The sequence below is a fragment of the Oratosquilla oratoria genome, chromosome 43, assembly GCF_046742065.1.
Source record: "Oratosquilla oratoria isolate Oo_2021 chromosome 43, ASM4674206v1, whole genome shotgun sequence".
NCBI classification, from domain to species: Eukaryota; Metazoa; Arthropoda; class Malacostraca; order Stomatopoda; family Squillidae; genus Oratosquilla; species Oratosquilla oratoria.
The window spans coordinates 15,572,603-15,587,430 of NC_134819.1; the positions used below are offsets into that span (position 1 = coordinate 15,572,603).

General features: G+C 39.4%; 3 protein-coding genes across 4 annotated transcripts in view; 2 read left to right on the forward strand and 1 right to left on the reverse strand.

Moving 5' to 3' along the window:
• Nucleotides 1-6,175: 6,175 nt before the first annotated feature.
• LOC143022122 (uncharacterized) overlaps nt 6,176-14,828 on the reverse strand; it is a 64,559-nt gene continuing 55,906 nt past the window's right edge. For both annotated transcript variants that reach the window (XM_076180135.1, XM_076180136.1), the window contains exon 4: nt 6,176-7,169. In XM_076180135.1, coding sequence (XP_076036250.1) covers nt 6,560-7,169 — 610 coding nt within the window. In that variant the 3' untranslated portion in view covers nt 6,176-6,559. The remainder of the gene's footprint in view (nt 7,170-14,828) is intronic.
• Nucleotides 10,028-11,067, forward strand: LOC143022124 (uncharacterized). The gene is made up of 2 exons (XM_076180139.1): nt 10,028-10,601; nt 10,735-11,067. Exons 1-2 carry the CDS (start codon nt 10,041-10,043, stop codon nt 11,053-11,055), a joined length of 882 nt encoding a protein of 293 aa, XP_076036254.1. The 5' UTR covers nt 10,028-10,040; the 3' UTR covers nt 11,056-11,067.
• LOC143022123 (uncharacterized) lies at nt 11,061-12,953 on the forward strand. Its single transcript, XM_076180137.1, has 3 exons — nt 11,061-11,352; nt 11,520-12,034; nt 12,191-12,953. The coding sequence occupies exons 1-3, from the start codon at nt 11,245-11,247 to the stop codon at nt 12,783-12,785; spliced, it is 1,218 nt and encodes a 405-aa protein (XP_076036252.1). The 5' UTR covers nt 11,061-11,244; the 3' UTR covers nt 12,786-12,953.

Genomic DNA, 14,828 nt, shown 5'->3' on the forward strand with positions numbered 1-14,828 from the left:
GGCTGATTGTGCATTTCTTGACCTAAAAAAAGCTTTTGACAAAGTACCACATAAGAAGTTGCTTGATGGAGAAGGGGCCAAGTAGAACAATGGGTGAATACTCTGTTGACGTAAGAGCGGATGGCACTTCTTTTATAAGAGGTGGGACATTCTTGGCCTCTACTCCATCAAGAATGTCCCACCTTTTATAAAAGAAGTGTCATCCGCTCTGATTAGAAAACTTGAGTCTATCAACAAGAAGTTGATTCTAGCCCAAGCTACGGTCTAATTTAATTCAACACACACACACACACACACACACACACACACACACACACACACACACACACACACACACACACACACACATACAGATATATATATGTGTGTGTGTGTGTGTGTGTGTGTGTGTGTGTGTGTGTGTGTGTGTGTGTGTGTGTGTGTGTGTGTGTGTGTGTGTGTGTGTGTGTGATTCATCATTATGGTTTTGGGTCAAGTGTTGGAATCATGATCGACAGCTATTTCCATCCCGGTAGAGAGCTCAGAGCTCGTATGACCAATCTATGGGTAATACTGTGACCTTACACGCACACACACACCCAACTCCCCACCCGCGAAAGTTGGAGTAACGACTCGAAACGCAGAGATACTGAAATAATTTCAGCCCTGGGCAGAATTCGAATCCGGACCACTGTAGTGACAGTCGGGAACTCTACCAACCGCGCCGTGAGTATGCATATAATATATATATATATATATATATACATATATATATATATACATATATTATATATGTATATATATACATATATATATATATATATATATATATACATATATATATATATACATATATTATATATGTATATATATACATATATATATTGGTAGGAGGCCATGTTGTATACATGATTTCAAGAAGTCTACAGCGACAATGGCGTTGTTGAGCTTATATTGAAGCTTCAATTTGTCCCGTGCAACAAGTTTCTGTGCTGGTTCCAAATAGCTGAGAAGGTGTCCAAAAGACATTTGGTGCGGTTTTCTCTTTTGTATTTCTCCAATACGTATTTCGACCTTACTCGGTCATCCTCAGGGAGGGATTTACAATGTTTTGGTGATTACAAGGGTTTATATACAGGCCGTGCATTGGCTGAACACTGGGAGAGGTCATTGCCTTAAGCCGTGATCCGTAGCGTTGCGTACGTGGAAGTAGCAACTTTCTTGTAAATTGTGGAAATGGGTGGAATTGTTTGTGTTATGTGCGTCTACTGCTTGGGAGTGTGGTTGTGGGCATGAGTTGTATGTTAATAGAAGGTTTTCCGATGTAAATGTTCACTGCTTCGGCCCATAGTGGGATGCTGCTAGTTTATTTTCAAATGTTCCTGTGCATAGGACTATTAACATCATTTTGGAATATGTTTATGAACACGCAGATTTCCCCCCTCCAACCATCCCGAAGCACATAATGGAAGAGGTGCTGATAATCTGCACTACTGAGGCCCCCTTTAAATGTCCAGAGGGAAAGTTGTACGTCCAGCACGACGGGATAGCGATGGGTTCCCCCCTGGGAGTACTCTTTGCCCAAGCGTTCATGTCGGCAGTAGAGGAAGCAGTCTTTAAAGATGACGTCACCAAACCTTCATTATACTACAGGTACATAGACGACATCTTTGTGTGCGCACAGTCAGAAGCCCTTCTCCAGGGATTGAGACTGCGCCTCCAGGAGGAATCTGGTCTTAGCTTCACGACTGAAATGAATAAGGATGGCAAACTCCCTTTCCTCGATATTTTAGTGGACTCTTCTTCCGGGGAATTTACAACGAAGGTGTACAGGAAACCTACGAACTCTGAGAAGTGTTTGAACTACAAAAGTGAGTGCCCGACTAGCTATAAAACCAGTGTGATTAGAGCGTATGTCCGGAGGGCTATTAAAGTGTGTTCTTCCTGGCAGGCTCTGCATACAGAATTGCAGCACATCCGCCAGATTCTGGTGAATAATGGTTTCCCTAATAGTGATTTTGATGTAATTTGTAATAAAATGTTGTGTGACCACCTTTCCCCACAAACATCCCCTAAGCCCCAATTCATTGATATATACTACCATAACATCTTCAACAAGGGTTACAAAAAAGATGAAAAAATAATTAAAGACATCATCACTAAGAACTGTCATCCGGTATCTAAAGATAAGGAAATCCGGGTGGTTGTATACTACTCCAACCCTAAAACTAGTTCATTGGTTATAACTAATAACTTAAATAGTAATACTGAGACTATGTCTAAAACTAATTGTGTTTATGAATTCACCTGTAGCACCGGGAACTGTGTAGCCCGTCATACAGCATATATTGGTTTTACTAGATGTAGTCTCAGTAGGAGAATAACTATGCATTTACAAAATGGGGCTATAAAACATCACTTAATGAAATACCATAACCTAACAGCCACCCGTGAATACCTAGTTTCAAACACTAGGATTATAGCAAGCAATAGGGATGTACATAAACTTAAGCTTCTAGAAGCTATGTTTATCAGAGAATGTAGTCCTATCATTAATATCCAATGCAACATGACTTCTGTCATCGCTTTGTTTAGCAGCACGACCAAGCTACTACCGAGCATGACCTCTCTCCGAAACCCCCCCCTCCACCTCCTCCTACCCACTCCTTCCATCCTCCCCCCAACCGACCCCGCAACCCCCTAACCCCCCAACCCTCTTCTTCTCGTATTAATGAGATACCACCCCCGCCCCCTCTCCCGCCCTCCACCACCACCCAAGCCGGCTAGGTGCGTATATATGTCACCGAGCGAAGGGTTTTCTTCGTCATTTCATCGGACCTTTTAAATATTGTAAGTAACGGTCCCCATCAGCCCATGTATAGTGTTTATTTTGTGTGAATTTACGCATTTATTGATATTTGCTTCTATATTTGTATAATTGTTTAGATTTACATGTTGTTTTCTATATTTCTGTACGTCATTATTATCTATGTTACAGAATTTCCTGAAGATGTCTCTTTGTTAGACGAAACGTTGAAATAAATGAATCATTTTGGCAACTTGGTCTATGCCCACCCTCTAAATGGCAGAATATAGGTTAGAAAACTGGAGAATACTCACAAGAAGATCAACAACCTCACTAACGCTGTCGATTTTAACAATGCATGCATATAAATATATATATATATATATACATATATATATACATACATATATATATATATATACATACATATACATACATACATACATACATACATATATATATATATATATATATATATATATATATATATATATATATATATATATATATATTGCTGATAACCAGAAGGGAAACCGGAAAAGAAACTAGAATTCTCAAACGATTTTGTGATATTTGACATCTTCAGAGGAATACAATAGAAAAAAGTTACATAGAGGTATATAAGAGGTATGAAAATAAACTGGTAAAGGTACAGACAATACACATTGAGAAAATGTAACAAACATTAAAATACATAGAATAAGATTATTTTTGAAAAGATGTAATGTGATTACAAATTTTGTCAATGATAAAATGATCTAATTCAAAAATACCTTTGCTAATATTAATGTTGGATCCTTCAGATTTTTTATCATACAACTTTCAATTATATTCCTATTGGCAAATGAATCACAAGTAGTAGATGGAGCATTAGACCAATCAATACGATGATCAAAATCTCTCATATGGACAAACAGCGCACTAGACTCTTGTGCTGTTTTTCCACTGTACTTGTGTTGCTTAATCCTTGTTGAGAGTTCCTTGCCCGTTTGCCTAAAGGTAATACTTTTTACAATCTCTGCAAAGGATCTTGTATATGCAGCCACTTGAGACACTAGGTGAATTCTTAATAATTAACTTCTTAAAAGTATATGGATTATTAAATACAACTTTAATATTCCATGTTTTTAGTATGTGAGGAACTTGAGCCAGGTTGTTACTGAATGGTAAAACTGAAGGTTCTTAGTATCAAAGAAGAGGGATGGTTGAACACTATATATATATATTTTTTTCGCTGCAGCAAGAGCGTGATCTAAAAATCTTTTAGGGTACTTTAATCCAAGACCAACTTTGACAATATACTCAAATTCCTCATCAATAAATTCGGGGCTACAAATACGAAGAGCACGTAAAAGCATAGAAGAAAACACCGAATATTTTACTTATCATGGCGAGCCGAGCAATAATGAATATATGAAAAAAAACATTTATCGGCTTCCTATAAACACTAAACTTAAAACATTACCATTTCTATGAATAAGACAATTTAAAAAGAGCAACTCACCAATACATTCTAATTCAATAGTAAAATTAATGGAAAGAACTGAATTATTCAGAGATTGTAAAAATGCATTTAGATCCTCAGAGCTGGGCCACAGGCAAAGAACATCGTCAACATATCTATACCAGATCGCATTTGGTGGCAAAATTTCACTTTATAGTTTATTTAAAAAAATCCATATAGAGATTGCTAAGGATTTGAGAGAATGGATTACCCATTGCCACACCGAATTCCTGAGAATGAAATTGATCATTAAATTCAAATTTACAACCTTTAATACATAGTTTGATAAGTTCAATGATTGTCTAGAAATTCAGTTAGGAAAACAATTGAATCATCTACTGGAACTTTTGTGAATAAACTAGTTATATCAAAACTGACAAGTTTGAAATTATAATCAATATTTAAACTCTTAAGTTTATGATCTAAATCAACATTATTTTTATATGTTTGAATTGAAAATTGTGCCAACCAACGGACTGAGTAAAGATACCAGTCATTTTGATGAATTATATGAGATGGATTTCAATGAGTTGATAATTGGTCTTAGAGTTTCCAGGTTTGTGTGTTTTTACAATACCATACATATAAGGGAGAGCAGGCGTAATGGGCGAAAAACGTTAGATTAAATCGTCTTTTCCCATTAACACAGATTTCATTATCTTATTAAAATGGCTGTTCTCTCCAACAAGTCGCCCCGAGCACAACATTCTCCAAGATTCAAGTGCCCCTTCGCTCTCAGCCTACGACACTTGAAAAGGCCCTCACTCCGGACCTACCTTCTACGAGCCTTAGTGTTATTGTGAGTTTAATTTCCCTGGCTTGTCCGAACCTAACCACAACAGTAATACTTTTTACAGTCTCTGCAAGGGATCTTGTATATGCCGCCACTTGAGACACTAGGTGAATTTTTAAAAATTAACTTCTTAAAAGTATATGGGTTATTAAATACAACTTTAACCCAGGCAGTACCATTCCACGTTTTAAGATGTGAGGAACTTGAGCCAGATTGTTACTGAATGGTAAAATCAGAAGGTTCTTAGTATCAAAGGAGGGGGGTGGTTGAACACTATGAAAAAAAAAATCGCTGCAGCGAAATATATACTCAAATTTCTCATCAAATTCAGGGCTGTAAATACGAAGAGCGCGTAAAACATAGAAGAAAACACCGAATATTTTACTTCATCATGGTGAGCCGGGTATTAATGAATATATGAAAAAAACATTTGTCGACTTCCTATATCCACTGCTGTCGTATGATTGGTCAGCTACACGATTTCGCCAACGAAAGCATGAACTGCGATTATAAAAAGTGGATAGATTACGTTCGTCTCAGACATTCCAGGTCACATTCTCTGCTAAGACAAAACATCTAAATTTAGGATCTTTTACAACAGAATTCTACATGGCTCAGTTCAGCCCTATTTACTACCCATGTTGATGTTCCACCAAGCTTTGAACAAGTAAAGGCACTTTGAAGGAGCGAGCATTGGCAACGTAATGCTCAGAAGCTAAAAACAGGACAGTTCATGCAACATAATATTGAACAACTTGAACTTCAGATTTTAGGTTTTACACAAAACATGATTTACATACCACACAAACAACAGATTCACGATGACTAAACGCCATGAAAGTTCTCACAAACACCTCTATAGACAATGCACCAGAGCTGATATAACTGTAAGCTAAGTCCATTAACACCAGGTCAAATATATTATGAACGACATAAAACAAGGCATATAGAACAGCTACATGTTCCACTAAAGCACATTTGGCCCGTCTCATACTTCTATAATTACCACATATACACAGAAAGAAAGACAACCGCTACAGTTCACAGTTGCACTAACAGCTTCAACGTTCTTTAATCATTAGCAGCCACCAACCCTATACAAAACCTGAACGCCAACAACATACTACAAGAGCCCACTCCGGTATAACTATCCAGGAAAAAGTATTGCATTGTTGTCTGTGTTGTGAGAATGTGGGACTCTTTCCATGTCATTGACTAGTGGCAGGAGGGTACCAACCGTCAGTTGTTAACTTTCCTTATGTGAATGAGTGGTAGGAAATTGTGGAAACTGGTACAGAGTTATTGTGCCCAGTGCACCTCACTCTACAAAACTCATATATTCTACATGGATTTCTCGCAATACAGACATCCTCCATTCACTAAACAGGAGGAACTCTGGGAACGACTAATGTGTTATCCGCAGGCAAAAAAAAAAAAAAAAAAAAAAAAAAAAAAGTGTATGTATAAACAATATATTTCAACCGTCAGGATTCTTAATCCTTATTCTAAATACTTTGACGGGCATATAACTTTCATTGTAGCCGAAAAGGGCAGTCTCGGAGTTGGTCTGATACACGAGTTGGTGCTGTAGACTCTCTGCGTTCAAGGCAGTCAGGAAGGTGTTCAGGGTGTCTTGGTTACGCCGTGTACAGGCGATGAATGCTTCCTTCAGCTTCGAGTGTGGAGCAGTGTTTACTGTATTTGCTGATGATGCCAGGGTTGTAGACGTAGCGTTCAGATAACTCCTGTTTATGTTATTATTATTCTTTATGGGTGAAGTCGTTGTGGTAGAATTATTGATGCGCCTCGCATTTTCATTTGTATTTGTTTTGTTCATTTTGTGTTTGTGCATAGTTGTGTCTCTAGTCCTGAGTTGATTCCTATGAGCAATGAAATCTGTGGTATTTGCTTTGTTATTACTGTATGTGTTTGAGTTCTGGATATTTGCAGTTGTTATGTTGTTTTTTATAGTTCCAATACTGTTCAGCAGATTTCTGTTTGTTTTAACATTGTTGTGTGTGTTATGTTTTACAACGTTAGCTCCAGTTATTTTATCTTCGCTACCTCCAGCACTGCTCAGCAATTCCCTGCAATGCAAAATGATAAACATTGTCATAAATGTTATACAAATTATATCAGATAAAAACATGACGTCCTTATCAAAAGAATATTTTTGGATAACAACGAGTGATAATTGCTGCCTCGAGTTTCACAGAATGGAAGCCCACAGGCCCACAATGACTGGAAGCGGTTTTAAGGTCCTCCCAAAATTCTCTGTGGAAACATTGGACCATCAATTATCTGTGTTGTATTGCTGTGGATTTTCTGTGCCTTTCGGTTGTAAGATGTGGTGAGTAGTTGCTAACCGTTGTCGTTCATTTTACCTCCAGGCAAAATCCCGCAGCCATTTTTACTCTTGTCGTTTTCCCTCCAACAGCCGGTCATTTTCTCTCAATTGAAAATATAAAGAAAACAAGATAATCATGCAACCACTGTATGCAATATTTTACCCTTATCTATTTTTTGTCCTGTATAGCAACCATGCAATATTTTTCCTCCAGTGAAAATATAAATACAATTATGTAATACTTTATTGTAGACATACTTTATTATTGATATATATTACATATTAATACAATGAATAACAATAAAATAGTATATAAATTAGACTATAACATTTGATGTTATTTCCTGATGATTTAACGAACGCATATTCCAATCTATCCCACAATGAAATTCACTTTTTTTTTTCTTGTGTTGTAATCCAAGCACAATTCACACAACTCTGGAGGTCCACAAGCTAAGTTTTCTACATGTCCGCTTAGCAGGACGTTGGCCAATATGATCTTTATCTATATAATAGTCCATCGTACACTTTAAGGCACGATTACACTATAGTCAGCGCAACGAGAAGTGACCGCTAAGGCGGGGTTAGGAGATTTCCCGATGTTACCACATCTCCACAGATAACACGGCCCGCACGGCTCACACTGAATGCAGTGTGAGGGGGGCGGGGCCAGAGAATAGATGTAGCGGCAACGTCGCTCTCTCTTGCTCATATGCCATGTCTATGACTCGAGGAAACGAAACCTTTGTATAGAAAACATTGCTTTGATTTTTACCTCAGTGGTGGTGTGACAAAAAATTATAATATAATTGTATGTGGCAACATTATAAAAATATAAAATAAAATTATAAAATAAAAAATATATAAAATAATTATATGTGGCACCACAGGGGGACTCCCAGTGCTCCGCCCTAACGGCCATTTCTCAATGCAACGAGTATAGTGAACGGAATGCTTGAAGTCCAACTTTTGCATTCGTTCATCCTATAATAAGTGGTTACACAGTCCAGCCTTACCGTGTAGAGAAATTCCCACCAATCACGTAAAAGGAGCTACAGCTAGCCCTGCCCTCTATCCAAAATGAGGAACTCTCATTGACTGAGCCAATGCCAGCTACTTTCTCAAATATTTTATCCCAAACAACTTTGAACGACTCGCGATTTCTCTAAAAATGCACATTTGACGATCTTTGCATCTCTTGTACACACTGATTTAGGAGTGTTGATAAAAGACATGTCACCTGACAGATATATCAGCAGGATTGTGGGAGACATATGGACTACTGCAGAAGATGAAATCGGCGTTCCATTATATGGATGAAGAGATGAAAGAGCTCATTGAAACCCTGAGAATACAAAGGGCAACAACCAAACTGGTCCCCAGCCTGGCAGATAAAACACATGAGGAAACACTAAAGGTACTGGGTCTGCCAACCTTGACAGATCGAAGAGCAAGAGGTGACATGATTACAGTGTTCAGGTCACTAAATGAGATATTGTATTGATAGAAGAGATCACCTGATTAAAGATGAGAGGGCTTTAAGAGGGCATGGAAGTAAATTAAGACCACATGTCGAAAGTACGTGAAGAAATACAGTTTTCCATACAGATGTATAAATATGTGGAATAGCATAGGTGGTATAGCCCAAGCTCAAACAATACATGAGTTCAAATATAAATATGATCATTGGAAGTCAAAGATATAGGTTAAAATGGAACCATACATGAATTTGAGTCTAGGCATGTTAGAAAATTAGAGAATAGAAAACAGGAACCAACAATCGTTGCTCCTTTCCTGCATACTACAATTAGGCAGAGGTGGGCGTTCCGAACAAATGTTCGCGGGCCTTTATCTGCGGATTTGTTCGGACCGGCAAAATCCCGGATTTGGGTTCGGAGGTTCGGATTCGGACCGACGTCAAAAAAGATTCGGCCTTTCGGGTTCGGAACGTTTTTTTTTCTCGCGAATCCGAACCTCCATATCCCGGGAAAAATTCGAAAAACGAAGACGACCAAACATTGGTTTTCAACTTTTCCGCAGCATGCAGATGTGGTGACGCCTATATTTCTGTAACAACTAGAGACGCCTTTGACCATTAGCATTGTGTTTTACTTTATCGCTTCTCTCTACTTCTATTTCAGTATGGGCGTGTAAGTGTGTGTGTGTGTGTGTGTCTCAAATGACCACTGCTCGAAATGTGCTCGATATGCAAGCCTGTGTGACTGTGTGTAGTAATGCGAAACAAAGACTAGTAGTACTGCCTGGACTGCCCTTCTTTGAACTTGGAAATATACTCGTGGTGTTTAACTCGTTGCTTTATCTGTACCACACAGACTCGTCATGTTGTGACCGCAGCTGGCTGCCAGCCAATCAGAACGCTTGTTAGTGACGCGCAGCCACCGCGCATGCGCCGGTGACTGCAGCAGCCAATCAGAGCGCTTGTTTAGTGTTTACAAATCTGCACAGTCTGCAGACTTTCTTGTCACCGCGTCCCGTAAGTTACGATTTAGTTAAACAGTGCTACAATAGTCAGACATTCTTCAACCGTTGCACTGGAGAAGACACCCAAGAAGGCTAGACTACTCTACTCGCATCACACTCACCGCTGACAATGGATAAGTACGTGACATCCACACCGAGGTCGAGAAACCCAAGTGCTCAGTCTGACACACCAAGGTCCACGAACCCAAGCGGCCTCGCTGAGAGTGAATCTGACGCCAGCGATATCCAACTGCCAGAGTTTTCGAGTCCGGAGCTGATGCCTGGCACAAGTCGAGCCGAGGACATGGACATTGCCGACACCGAGGCCGAGCAAGCCGAGGGAGGTCACGGTTCCAGGAGGGAAAGGGACCTCTACAGAGACTGGGACATTCTCAAGCCCTTCTTCAAGTGTGGTGTCGGCAGGGACGCCGGGTTTGCCCTCTGCGCCAAGAAAAATTGCACTGCGAGGCTGAAGCTTCAGAATGACACCAACAGCAACTTAAAGAAGCATTATGCCACCAAGCACCCTTTAGATAGTCCTGCCTTAAAAGCAGCCTTAGATGGCAGCAGCAAACGTGGCCGCTCTGCTTCTGGTGGTGGTCGGGATGCCAAAAGCCTCAGGCAGGGCTGTATTGAGGAGGCTATGGCTGAGAGGTTTGACCAGCAGAAGGCCCTTGACCTGTTTTATGAGGTAAGTTTTACTTTTAAAAGTTCTACTGTTTTAGTATGAAAATAATTTAATAAATTAATTAACTTTAATAAATAAAAATAATTTATAACAAAAATTTAACTTCAAATACTCACACATCTTTTTTATGTTTCAGTGGATTATCCGCGACATGCTGCCCACCATAACAACAGAGTCAGAGGCGCTCAGGGCCTTCCTCAACTACCTGAACCCTCAGTTCAAGCTGCCGTCCAGGAAAAAGCTTGGCGACGACATCAAGCATATGAGCGCCAGGGCCAAAAATGAGCTCACCCAGATCATGTCCAAGCAGGACTACCTGGCCACCACTGCCGACAGCTGGTCGAGCCACAACCGGGCCTTCATAGGCTCCACAGTCTCGTGGTTGGACAAGGCCACCCTGGAGAGGACGACTGCAGTCTTGGGCATGAAGGAGGTGAAGGAGAGCCAGACAGCCTAGTACTTGGCGAGGTCCTTGAGCAAGCTGCATGAGGACTTCAGCATCAGCAGCAAGATTCTCTGCACGACCACAGACAATGGCACAAACTATGTAAGTGCATTTGTCAACTTTGCACAAGAGGACGTCGTCATACAACCTGGCGAGGACAAGCCTGACGAAGAGCTGGCTGACGAGCCTCAGGTCATATCTATGGAGGAGGCCCTGGACCAGGCTGACGAAGCCGAGGTTAGCCTGCCTAAACACCAGAGGTGTGGTGCACACACTCTGAACCTCCTGGCGTCTGAGGATGTTTCCAAAGTGAGTATAATAATTTTATTTTTTTAAATTTAATAAATTAATAATTTATAAATATTAAATAATTTATTGTTCTTTTGGTAAAAACTAAAAAGATGTAAATTATTATTTATTATCTTTTAATTTGTGAATTGTAATAAAATATTAAATAATAAATATTCTTTTTTCAGGTCCCACAATGGAACCATGGTGCCAGGATTATCTTCAGGTCGGCTGCCAAGCCACAGTCTTTGTGGAATGCCCAGGGCTGCCGAACTGTCGCAGCCAACGAGATAAAGGATGCTATCGGCAAAAAACTTAAAGTCCCTGGCGCGACGAGGTGGAACTCCAGCTATGACAGCTATAAGATGCTTTCTGGCCTGCTACAGGACCTGGACACCCGTAAAAAGATCAATGATCTCTGTACCAGCATGCGCCCCAACCCGATCCCCGCCTTTGTTGACGAGGACAACGAGGTCATCGCCGAGTACGTCAAAGTTATGGCCCCAGTTGCCAATGCTTTGGACAAAATGCAGTCAGACCAGCATGCCTACATGGGGAACTTCCTTCCCAACTTGATGGTGCTCCAGAGGGACTTGAACCTGCTTAGGGACGACAACAGCATCAAGCCTGCCAAGCCCCTCGTCACCTACCTCCTGGGGACACAGGAGCACCATGGCAGAGACAAAAAGGGCTTCACTGAAAGGTAGATATTTTTAATATTTTGATATAATATAATAATAATAATATAATATAATTATATAAATAATAAAATAATATAATATTTTATAGTAATTGAAATGAAAAAAAAATAATAATCATTAATCAATAATTAAATTAACTCATATCTTAATCTTTTCAGGTTTCAACACATGTTTGAGGACCAGGAGAAGCTCCTTGCGACTGCCTTCCACCCCAGGTTCCGTCTAAAGATGGTCAAGTACATATGCAGGACAAATCCTGACTTGTACAACCTGGTGAGGGACAAGATGGTGTCGGACCTTGTGGCCCAAATCAGGTCCAAGGAGGGGGATGTGGCCTCCGCCTCCAGCCAGCCCACCTCCAGGCCACAGTCTGTGGCCAGCCACACCAGCGAGCACGACGAGTTTGCCTTCCTTCTTGAGGACGAGGAGGAGCCTGTGGTGGTGGCCAACCTGGAGGAGGAGGTCGGCAAGGAAGTAGACACTTGGGGCGCCATTCTCGGCACAAGCATCATGAAGATCTCCCCGGCAAACTTCCCCAAGGAGCACAGGCAGCACTGGGTGAACTGTTTCATCAAGTATAACACTCCCCTGCCCTCGTCTGCCTCAGCTGAACGACTCTTCAGCTTCGGCTCGGACATTTTGAGGCCAAAGCGAGCCTCTCTGACCAATCTGAACTTTGAGAACCTGACCTTCATGAAGGGAAACTTGAAGTTGGTTAAGAGGGAGAGAGAGAGGGCCGACAAGTTAGAGTGAATCTGTGAAGAGTGAAGAGTGAAGACTGAAGTGTTGTGAATTTTTGTTTTAAATGTTTTTACTGTTTTGTTTTGTGAACTTTTGTTTTTACTTTTTACTGTCTTGTATTAATAATTTGTTTTTCTAGTAATAATTTGTTTAATAAATAATGTAGATATCTTAAAAAAACACTTTTTTTTAATCGGAAAGCTTTAAATTTAGATTCGGAGATTCGGAATGAGTAAAATTTAGGTTTGGAAATGTTCGGAAGGTATCGGAATTAAGGTTCGCTTTGCTATTTTTTAAAAAAAATTATTTATCTTCTTCGGTATAAATGTTCGCACCGAAATTTTGAAAATCGGGTTCGCTATTCGGAGGTTCGGAACCCAAAACCGGCGAAGATTCGTGTTCGGATTCGGAACCCAAAAAAAAGGTTCGCGCGCCCACCTCTGTAATTAGGTAAATACACATACACACACACACCTGTCACCTGACAGATATTTCAGCCGGTTTGTGGGAGAGACATGTGGACTACTACAGAAGATTTAAGTGGCGTTCCATTATATGGATAAAGAATTTATAATAAAAATCATAGAAACCCTGATACGTCCAAGACTGGACGTATCACAAAGTGAAGGATACAAGCAAAATTGAGAGAATACAAAGGGAAGTAACCAAACTGATCCCCATTCTGGCAGATAAACCATATGAGGAAAGTCTAAAAGTACTGGGTCTATCAAGTTTGAAAGATAGAAAAGAAACAGGAGACATGATTACAGTGTTCAGGTCACTAAAGAGGATAGAAGAGATTGATTGAAGAAATCTGATTAAATATGGGAGGGCTTTAAGAGGTCATGGGAGTAAATTAAGAAAGACCACATGTCGAAAGGATGTGAGGAAATACAGTTTTCCATATAGATGTATAAATATGTGAGATAGCTCAGGTGATATAGCCCAATCTCAAACAAAACATGAATTCAAATCTAAATATGATAATTCAAAATCAAAGATACAGATTAAGCTGGAACTGTACATAAATTTGAGTCTAGACGTGTTAAAAAATTAGAGAATAGGGGACAGTACCCAAAGAGCGTTGCTCCTTTCCTGTCTACTACAATTAGGTAAACACACACACACACACACACACACACACACACACACACACACACACACACACATACATAGCATTACCCATAGATCGGACCTACGAGCTCTGAGCTCTCTTCCAGGAGGGAAATAGCTGTCGATCACGAGTCCAACACGTGATCCAAAGACCAAGTGAAAGACCAAGTGAATACACACACACACACACACACACACACACACACACACACGCACACACACTGTTTAAAGAAATAGTCAAAGAACAAATGAACGAAAGTACAAAGGACACGTTGATAGAAGTAATAAAGGAAAAAAAAAAGAGATTGGGTGAGACACAATAGACAAAATAATAATAATAATAATAATAATAATAATAATAATAATAATAATAATAATAATAATAATAATAATAATAATAGTAATAATAATAGTAATAATAATAGTAATAATAATAATAATAATAATAATAATAATAATAATAATAATAATAATAATAATAATAATAATAATAATAATAATAATAATAATAATAATAATAATAATAATAACCTCTTGAGGCAATGTCACATATGTACAGTACATATTTGCGTTGTTAATTTCTCTGTTGAGTTTGTTCCTGGTGTTAGTGATTTCTGGCCATGGTAACATAAGTACATGTGTTCCATTTTCTCAAGATCACACAAAAAACTCTCACTTGGTGTCATTAAACCACCAGACTTCCAACTAGCTATAGTATTCCATGAATTATTGTGTGATGTTACATGTGATCCAAGAAATTCATGTTGTGGAAACTTGAAAGCAATGTATCCACCAAAATAGTGTTCTTGTTTTTACGCAGCTCAATCCATCTTTCACACACCTTCTTATTTGCAGGGAAACGATGAAAATTAATATTTGGCTTACTTCCTCTGGTTTGAGCCACAACCCTTAATGGCACAATAAGACACATTATCAAGATCT

Excerpts from the sequence above, each read along its gene's own strand:
- LOC143022124 (XM_076180139.1), top strand. The coding sequence starts at position 10,041 with ATGGATAAGTACGTGACATCCACACCGAGGTCGAGAAACCCAAGTGCT. Across the intron at positions 10,602-10,734 it reads CCCTTGACCTGTTTTATGAG|TGGATTATCCGCGACATGCT; the intron begins GTAAGTTTTACT and ends TTTATGTTTCAG.
- LOC143022123 (XM_076180137.1), top strand. The coding sequence starts at position 11,245 with ATGGAGGAGGCCCTGGACCAGGCTGACGAAGCCGAGGTTAGCCTGCCT. Across the intron at positions 11,353-11,519 it reads CGTCTGAGGATGTTTCCAAA|GTCCCACAATGGAACCATGG; the intron begins GTGAGTATAATA and ends TTCTTTTTTCAG. Across the intron at positions 12,035-12,190 it reads AAAAAGGGCTTCACTGAAAG|GTTTCAACACATGTTTGAGG; the intron begins GTAGATATTTTT and ends TAATCTTTTCAG.